At 42.2% G+C, this 9,998-nt stretch overlaps 1 protein-coding gene across 1 annotated transcript; it reads left to right on the forward strand.

The window, feature by feature from the left end:
• The first annotated feature begins 8,701 nt into the window (after nucleotides 1-8,701).
• LOC125158635 (olfactory receptor-like protein OLF4) lies at nucleotides 8,702-9,733 on the forward strand. The gene has a single exon (XM_047845947.1). The coding sequence runs from the start codon at nucleotides 8,702-8,704 to the stop codon at nucleotides 9,731-9,733; it is 1,032 nt and encodes a 343-aa protein (XP_047701903.1).
• The last annotated feature ends 265 nt before the right edge of the window (nucleotides 9,734-9,998 follow it).

Raw genomic sequence — 9,998 nt, forward strand, 5'->3', positions numbered from 1 at the left:
CGTTTATTTCCTTGTCCTCAACTTCCATATGCCATGTATGTAACTCACTCTATGAAGCTCTGCTCTCTCTGATATCCTACAATTTTTTCCCTTGTATTTCCCACTTTCTGAATTTTATTTCCAACCATGGATCTGAAATATTTGGAAATGTTCATTTACCTTGAGGCAACATAGATGTTTTTAAAAAATAATCTTTCTCAAACAATTGTGTCACACCAAATAATTTTTCTTCCATACGTGTTTTTTTAATGCCACGATTACCACTAGTTAGCTCTCTGTATGTCTTAGGATTGGTGGGCGGAATTGGGTGGGTGATGGGCTACATGGGCAATAGGCATTAGGGAGGGAACTTGTTGGGGTGAGCACTGGGTGTTGTATGTAAGTGATGAATCACTAAATTCTACTCCTGACACCAACACTACACTACATGTTCACTAACTAGAATTTAAATAAAAACTTGAAACAAACAAACAAAAAGAACTGTCATGATTGATACGCCACCTATGGAAACAACCACACTTTATAACAAATATATATGATTTTAAAGTAGAACAATATCTGAGACTATGTTTTTTCACTTATATGTCTGAAGCTCCTTTGTATATCAGTATCTTAACTGCTCTTCTTAATAGTGGACACTTAATATATTAATGTGTCATATAGATGGGTTTTATTCTCCTCATTAGGATCCTGGTCTCTTAGTACCTTGTTGTCCACAATGTGTACGAAAGTCACTTCCTTACTGAAGTGTTCACCAAATACACGTCTCCAAGAGAAGTCTTCATGGAACAACAAACATTAATAGATAGATTGACTTTAGAATATGATCTTAGACTCCAGATGCCCTTTAATATGATGAAGCAAAATTTTATTTTATTTTAAATCGCACATTGTGCTCTTTAAAATATTTATTCTTCCTGCTGTACAGCTATTCATTGGAGTATGGAGGATTGGTGGCCATGTGTAAGGGGGCTTATCCAAATGGGGGAAGGACTGATTGACATTTTTCTATTTTTATTGAATTATCTCCTTGTTTCTTCCTGAAATCTTTACGCTGCCTTTGGTATGACTCCTTTCATTGTTGTAAAAGAAATATATCCCCCTTCCTTCTAAATTTTGTCATAACCATGAAAGGGGTGTCGAATGGTCATTTCCTCCATTATACATGTTTCTCAGGCTCAGGATTCTATTCATCTTCTATGCTCAAGGGATGACATAAGAGGGAGCTTGCATTCCTGTCTGGTCATGTGAATCAGGGACACCAGTTTTCCAACACAATAATGCATACATTTTCAATCTTTTCTGGCTATGGGGAAATGACCCTCAATGAGAGGTAGTTGTTTTGTTGTTTTTGTTGTTATTGTTTGTTTGTTTGTTTGTTTTTTAGAGAGAGAGAGAGAGAGAGAGAGAGAGGGAGAGGGGGAGTGAGCAGGAGAGGGGGAAGAGGCAGAGAGGGAGACAGAGATAGAATCTTAAGCAGGCTCCAAGTTGAACGGGGTTTGATCTCATGACTGTGAGATCACAACCTTAGCCAAAATCAAGAGTTGGAGACTCAACCGACTAAGCCACTAAGGTGCTTCTCAGTGAGAGGTTTTATATGCAGTTGTCTGAACTAAACTGAAATAACAGAGGTACCACGAATGCAGGCTTCAAATACAAGAATAAATACCAAGAACAGTCAGCAGCAGATTATAATTGTCCTTACTTCTGTTCACCGTGATCATTGAATCAGTTAGCGATTGCTCATAACAAGACATTTAAAAGAAAATGATTTAATGTAATGCTTTTATTACCAAATGATATTGTATGTTGGGGATTGTTCTGAGCTCTGCCTGTCTCCTCGTGAGTCTATAGTGAGCTGTGAGACTCTACACTGTTTCTTTTTTTTAAATTTTTTTCTTAAAATTTATTTGTTTTGAGAGAGGCAGAGACAGGATGCGAGTGGGTTAGGGGCAGAGAGAGAGAGGGAGACACAGAATCCGAAGCAGGCTCCAGGCTCCGAGCTGGCAGCACCGAGCCTGACGCAGGGCTTGAACCCACAAGCTGTGAGATCATCACCTGAGCCGAAGTTGGACACTCAATCGACTGAGCCACTCAGGCGCCCCGACTCTACATTGTTCCTAAGGCTCATCCATGATGTCATGTGTGACCACGGGGCACTTCTCTTCTGAACAAGTATATGATCAGTTAACTTGATTTCCAAGTGCATTTTTATCTTCTGTTTTACAGGGAAAAAAAGAATATCAAAAGTGAATGATTTTAATTTACATCTACTGTTCCTGTATTCATACATGACACTTTGCTTTCTTCCTACTGAGAAGAGAAAGCTCCTGTCACGACTCAGTATGAATCAGCTACCTCTGCTCTATATTTCACACTGATCCGTATGCTGCTAGATTTTTTTCCCTTCTAACCAATTTAGTGGGGGTTTAATCATGTGCTATAAACTGCATCTATTCGGAACGTATGATTTGATGAATTAAGGGAGCCATACAAACACTAAAGTACCTACTGCACATTCCTGTTTGATGTTCTTCAAGAAAATGCACAACCTTGATGACTTCTTAATCCAATTGTTAAAATGTAATCTCCCTTGGCCTCAGCTTCTTTATTTCCAAAAGTAACTTGGGAGCGTAAACATAACTTCAAATGGATATTGCAAGATATAAATGAGGTGTGCGGACATATTTCGTTGAATCTGAAGAAAATGCTCAGCTGTAAAGTTGTATGTATGCATATATGTGTGTTTCTCTGTATACATTTTTATTTCAAATAAACACACCTACACATGGGTACCCCAACACAGAATCATTTTTAAAAATATTATTATCTGAGTGTACTTGGCACACAATTTTACACGAGTTCGTGTGTACAAGATAGAGATTCAACTTCTCCGTACATTGTGCGGTGCTCAGCACAAAGGCAGCTGCTGCCTGTCAGCCTACAGGGCCATTGCAATATCATTGACTATATTCTGTCCGCTGTGCCTTTGATTTCCGTGACTCATTTATTCCACAACTGGAAGCCTGTACCTCCCACTGCCCTTCACCCATCCTCCCCACCCCCCCTCTGACAACCACGAGTTTATTCTCTATATTTATGGATCGGATTCTGCTGTTTTGTGTGCTTGTTTATTCATTTGAAGCAGACTCAATGGGGCACCCGAGTGGCTCAGTTGGCTGAATGTCTGACTCTTGATTTCCCATGGGGTCGTGGAATTGGGTTCCCCGCCACACTGAGCATGGAACTTGCTTAGGATTCTCTCTCTCTGAATCTCTCCCTCTGCCCCTCCTCCACTCACACATGCTCTTACTCTCAAACAAAAATTTAAAAAATGAACACAGACTCATTTATGGCCTCTTATTTTATGTTGAAAGGAAATGAGTGAAATTTGAAGAGTGTTGATATCAAAAGAATAAATGTTTGAGTTAATATGCAATTGATAGAATGTAGACATGTAGACACAACAATTCAGTATAAACAATAGACATACATTCAAATGATGAATTACTTTTCTTCTGCTAATGCGTCAAAGACAATAAAATCTGGAGCACATTTGTATTTATGCCCGGAGAAATTCTCTACCAGCTAAAGAGGACGAATATCTCCAAATTGATTTTAAAATTCTTCTACTTAAAGATGGGATTACAACACAAAATGCCTTTACCCAGGGGGAGCTATAGTGAATGAAAGGAGAAGCTTAGTCTCAGGTTCTTAACAAAATTTCATTGGACAAATGTTTGTGTTCAAGTCCTAATGCTAATGTACAATGACTACATTAGTGTTTTAAAACACATGTATGCTCTTACAATTCTGGGGCTCAAAAGCCTGAAGTCATTCTCATGGGTCTGAAATGAAGATGTTTGCAAGGCTTGGTTCCTTCTGGAAGCTACAGGGAAGAATCTGTTTACTTTTCTATCCCAAGCTCATATCATAGTGCAAAATATGATGTAAATATATTTTATATAACTGACAAATGCTTCACACAGAGGGGCTACATGGCAGCTGTTAACTTGTGACATATTATGGAATTCCTAAATGTTTGGAAAATGTGTCATGAAGCTGAGGTACGTAGTGCTTGGGGTTTATATCAAAGGAACTCATTGAAAAGGAAATAGGAATGTTCCATAGATAGCGGAGCTGTGTCTCCACCACAAGCCAAGTGTTTGGACATCCAAGGCATCTAATCCACAAAGATTGTTCAGTTCTAGACTTGGGGGAAAAGCTGAAATCAGGGTTGGGATGAGATGCGGGGATGTCTGCCCTCTGGGAGGAGCAGAGTTCAAGAGCAAGGAGTGATTAACACTGGGGTCACAGTCTATTGGGAATATGGAATCTCCAAAAAACTTTCCTTTGTCTCCAGACCAGTGTCCTCCAGGGAAATCATGTGCTGTAGGTTGGAGAGGCAGGAGGGGAACGTGCCTCATGAACAGACAGAGGAAACTATAAATACCTCCTGTGTGCTGTCCCTCTGCCTGTGCAACCTTGGGCTGATGGGACCCTGTTGTTGCTTCTGGAGTCTGAAGCTTGGCTGGGAGACTCATGCTAGCCTCCTTCCTGTCATCTTGTGTGGGGACAGAGTTTAGTCACCACCAATAACCATCTGGAGGGAATTCAGACAGCCACAAGGAGACCTCTCCCTCAGAGCTCCCAATCAGGTGAGTCTGACACCCAGCAGGATCTTCAGGAAAAGATTAGGGAGAATCAAAGCCAGGTGCATTTACCTAAGGTCACCACACAGCCACCAACCTAGCCCAGAACCTGGAGATCTCTATGGTCATTTGCTTGCCTGATTACTTAATGACCTCGTGGATGATGTTACAGAAAGGATTGCACATTGAACTCAGCCACACATGGGTGATTGTTGCCAGTGAAGTGATGGGAGGGGAGGCAGGAAATACTTCCAGTAAAAGTAGAACACGTCCAATGAGTTTTGCAGTTGAAGGGAGTAGGAAAATTAGGGATGGAGGGATGCGCAGTGAAGTCAGGACGTTCCTTTTTTGTCTGTAAATGAGGCATCCTGGGGGGTGCCTGGGTGGCTCAGGTGGTTAAGCTGCAAACTCTTGATTTCGGGTCAGGTCATGATCTTATGGTTTGTGAGGTCAAGCCCTGCATCTGGCTCTGGCTGACAGCTCAGAGACTGGAACCTGCTTTGGATTCTGTGTCTCTCTCCCTCTCTGCCTCTCCTCCGTTCACATACCCTGTCTGAAAATAAATAACAAAACATTAAACAAATGGGGCATACTGGGCTACGTTTCCATATTGATGAGACATATCTAGACCAATTACTGCTTGCATATACGACCTTACAACATTAATTCATGAGACATGTATTTTCACAGCGTGCTCTTGCTCTGGGTATTCGTATGACCGCCATGATGTGATAAGTAAAAACTATGGTTACCTAGCTTTGCTTTGCAGTGATTTCATTATCTACGAAGTTGACTATGTTTGTGGTTAGTTATTCCTTGGTTGCCTCATTTACGCATTGTCTCTAACGGGTCTTTGCATGTGTACAGTGGAGTCGAGGAGGTGCTACTTCCATGTCTGATTGCATTCTTTCTAAAAAGGAAGTGGATGGGGTGTTCGGTGTTATTTTCCCCACTTTGCCATTTACCATTGAGTTCTACTGTGTACATATAGACATATACACACTGTGACATAGACATATAGGACTGTGTTCATTAGTAATATGGGGTCAAATCTGTCACTCGGTTATACTGTGTTCTCTCTTGTTATTTATTTATTTACTTATGTATTTATTTATTTATTTATTTGCCTTCCTTCATTATCCTACACTGAGCTGTCATTAATACTCTTCACTTGCAAATTCTTGCTATAAACAAAAAGGAGCATATGTGGTACTTTGTACATTGCTCACAAATCACTGTCTATACACATTTCCACGTGCTTTCCCATCTCTGTTATTCCCTACAGTTCCTTTTGGCCCTTTGTGAAAAGATCTATTTCTGGAAGTTGCGTTATCTCTGACTACCACAGCTTCTTTACATTTAACTGAAGATCACCTTACTCTCCATAAGCATATTTGAATCCATGTATCGTTATAAGAAAATATTTACCATTTAGATACGGCTCCTTCCCCAGTGATAAAGGTGATTCTATCGCATTCTTTTCTTTCCACGTGTTTGGAAGTGTGATCGGAAATCAGTGGCCCACCTCGATACCACTAAATTATTTTATGCCTTTTGTAAGTCAGTTTTAGAGTCTCACATAATTTTGTTTCACACAGTTGTTTTGAAACTTGCCCTAATTTCACTCCCCTTGGAAGTCTTTATTCTTTCAGTTCTCATAAAGCTTCTCTTGCTATCTTAGGCGCACATACACATTCATAACCAGACGGATGAATGAATAGCGGCCTGTGGACAACATAAACGCTCTTTAGGTTTTCGGGTAGTCTTTTCTTGACCTGCGTCCACTCTCCTTCTTCCTCAAAACTACCTCATGGACTTGTCTCCAACCGACTAAGGAAATGCTGATTCTTTATTCCAATGTCTGCATATCTCAGTGATACGGCTGTGCTACTCACACTTGGAAAGCTTTTCCTAGCTTTTCTCGATGCATTGCTATTATGACAATTCTGCAAAAATATTTTGAGATTGTTATGTGAAAAATCTGGTTCTCCACTGGAGGAAACACTGTCCCTCAGGGGGACACGACTTATTTGGGTGTCACATGGTGGGGGGGGGGAGCTCAGGAAGGTCCAGGGATGCTCTGAACACGTTCAAAGCCCAGGACACACAGCACAGAGGCCAGTCTGGATCAGAACGTCAAAGGTGCCGAGACTGAGAATCGATGAGTTAAAGAATATCTGTGTTTTCACATTTGTAGGTGTCTTCAGTTGTTTTCTCTACATCGCAGTGGTTCAAATTCCTCCCAGAAAAATTAGAGAATCTCTTTTTTCTACCTGTTTAAAAATTTCAACCCAGTCAGCTCGAGAGATCTTGTTTTCTTGAACCATTACTGAATTTGAGCCAATATGTACATATTTGATCACCAGGTTCATTGTTACATGTCTATTGTTATTATATGTCCATAAAGACTACGCCTATTCCACAGCTAGCAGCATTTCACATGAAGTTCACAGATTACCGTTTATTGCCTTGGGTTGGATATTATGTCCACAAAATGATTTAAATTTTATGTAGCTAAATATATCTATCTTCTTACTTCCGATTTTCCTGCCTTATACAATGATTTTGCAGATACAATGTATCTGCGTTTTTATGCATGTTCACTGAAAATGTACTGTTTCCATTTACTTCAAGATCTCTAATCCCTCTGAATTGTTTAAGATGTGTGTACTAGGGAAACTTTATTTTCTTTCAGATGGATAGCCACCTTTGCCAGCCTTTAGGAAACAACCTTCACCAACTAAATTGGAGTACAGTGGTGCCTGGGTGGCTCAGTCAGTTGAGCATCTGACTCTTGCTTTCAACTCAGGTCATGGTCTTATGGTTCGTGAGATCAAACCATGCATCAGTCTCCATGCCGAGCGTGGAGCCTGCATGGGATTTTCTGTATTATAAAAGGCTGATGAGTGTGCGTCTGACTTCAGCTCAGGTCATGATCTCGCGGTCTGTGAGTTTAAGTCCCGCGTCGGGCTCTGTGTTGACATCTTGGAGCCTGAAGCCTGCTGCGGATTCTGTGTCTCCCTCTCTCTCCTCCCCTCCCCCACTCATGCTCTCTCTCTCTCTCTCTCTCTCTCTCAATAATAAATAAACGTTAAAAAATTTAAATACAGAAAGAAAGAAAATGAACATGCCAGTCTGACTTGTCAATGTTATTTCTTCACGGGAAGCTTGTTCATTGGAATTCAGGTAACATTTTACATTGTTTAGGGGAATGATTATGGATCTGGCCAGCTTGAGTTATACTCCCTCCAAACTTAATCACGGGGGCTGGGGGTGAGAAGTCATGGTCAGAACACAGCCAGAGAAACAATGATTTGGGGTGTGTGTGTGTGTGTGTGTGTGCATGCTTTTTGGAGTGGGATTCATCCTCAGAACAGGGGTATACGGTCTAATATGTTCTAAGGTGAATACAGAAGCCAGAACTCAATCAACACACAGTACTCAGGAGGGCTCAATGTCAATTGACAGGAGACTTTGCAAGTAGAGTCTAAAAGACAAGCAGTACATAGTGTGGGTGAGTGACTCTGTTTTCTTGAGGGTTAACCAGCAGCGCCCATTTCCTTGAAACTGCCTGACACCATCTCTGATTCCCCTCCTGTTTACTCCCCTTCCTACACATGCTTCCTGTTTGGGACCCAAATAGCTCAAAGTAGGATCATCCTCGGGGCCTTAGCAGAGGCCATTCCCTCAGCCAGCACACACTTCCCCAGACATGCTCGTGGCTCCTGCCTTCCTTTCCCTGAGGTCTCCGTTCAGATGTCGCCTTGTTCACTGTTCTTGACTGAACACCAATTACAAAATAACACTTGTATCCACGCTCTCCTTTACACCTACTCTTGTTCTCTTCACAGCACTTGACACCCTCTTATTGATATTTTAATTTCCTTCTGTTCATTCTCCATCACTGAATTATACTGGCTTTTGATTTTCCCTGACTCATTGCCTCGACAATGCCTGGAATATGTTTGACCCTCACTACAACTTCTTGACAGCAAAATATAAATCGTAGCATTGCAACAATGTGAGTGATACTGTTCATGTGAAAATTAATGATGTCTCCCATCGTCTTTCCTCGTGGTCAGTGCAACCTCATGGAACCAGGAAATGACACACGGACATCAGAATTTCTGCTTCTGGGATTTTCAGAGGGTCCAGAACTGCAGCCCCTCGTATTTGGGCTTTTCCTCTCCATGTACCTGATCACTGTGTTTGGCAACCTGCTCATCCTCCTGGCCGTCAGCTCTGACTCCCGCCTCCACACGCCCATGTACTTCTTCCTGGCCAACCTGTCCTTTGTAGACATCTGCTTCACCTCCACCACCGTCCCGAAGATGCTCTGGAACATCCAGACACAGAGCAAAGTCATAACCTATGAGGACTGCATCACACAGGTGAACTTTTTCATAATCTTTTCAGGATTGGACATCTGCCTCCTGGCCATTATGGCCTATGACAGGTTTGTGGCCATCTGTCACCCCTTACACTACACGGTCATCATGAACCCCCGGCTCTGTGCACTGCTGGTCCTGATGTCCTGGATCACGAGTGTCCTGCATTCCTTGTTGCAAACTTCAATGGTGTTGCGGCTGTCCTTCTGTACAGGCTTGGAAATCCCCCATTTTTCCTGTGAACTCAATCAGATGATCCAACTTGCCTGTTCTGACACCTTTCTTAATAACTTGGTGATGTATTTTGCAGCTATCCTAGTGGGTGGTGGTCCTTTCGTTGGGATCCTTTACTCTTACTCCAAGATACTTTCCTCCATACGTGGGATCTCATCAGCTCTGGGCAAGTATAAGGCATTTTCCACCTGTGCATCTCACCTCTCGGTTGTCTCCTTATTTTATTGTACGGGCCTCGGAGTGTACCTCAGCTCTGCTGCTACCCAGAGCTCCCACTCAAGTGCCACAGCCTCGGTGATGTACACGGTGGTCACGCCCATGCTGAACCCCTTCATCTACAGCCTGAGGAACAAAGATATAAAGGGGGCTCTGAAGAGATTCTCTGCGATGGCAGTTAGAAAAGGTCCAATTGTCCTGCGGTTGAAGAATTTCCCAGGATTGCAAGCCTCAAAGTCTTAGGGTCAGAAATTGCGTTTTGTTTTTTTTATTTTTTTTATTTTTTAATTTTTTTTTTTTTTCAACGTTTATTTATTTTTCGGACAGAGAGACACAGAGCATGAATGGGGGAGGGGCAGAGAGAGAGGGAGACACAGAATCGGAAAGAGGCTCCAGGCTCTGAGCCATCAGCCCAGAGCCCGACGCGGGGCTCGAACTCACGGACCGCGAGATCGTGACCTGGCTGAAGTCGGACGCTTAACCGACTGCGCCACCCAGGCGCCCCGCG

The sequence above is a fragment of the Prionailurus viverrinus genome, chromosome A2 (assembly GCF_022837055.1).
Source record: "Prionailurus viverrinus isolate Anna chromosome A2, UM_Priviv_1.0, whole genome shotgun sequence".
NCBI classification, from domain to species: Eukaryota; Metazoa; Chordata; class Mammalia; order Carnivora; family Felidae; genus Prionailurus; species Prionailurus viverrinus.

Coding starts and splice junctions, on each gene's coding strand:
- LOC125158635 (XM_047845947.1), top strand. CDS start 8,702: ATGATGTCTCCCATCGTCTTTCCTCGTGGTCAGTGCAACCTCATGGAA.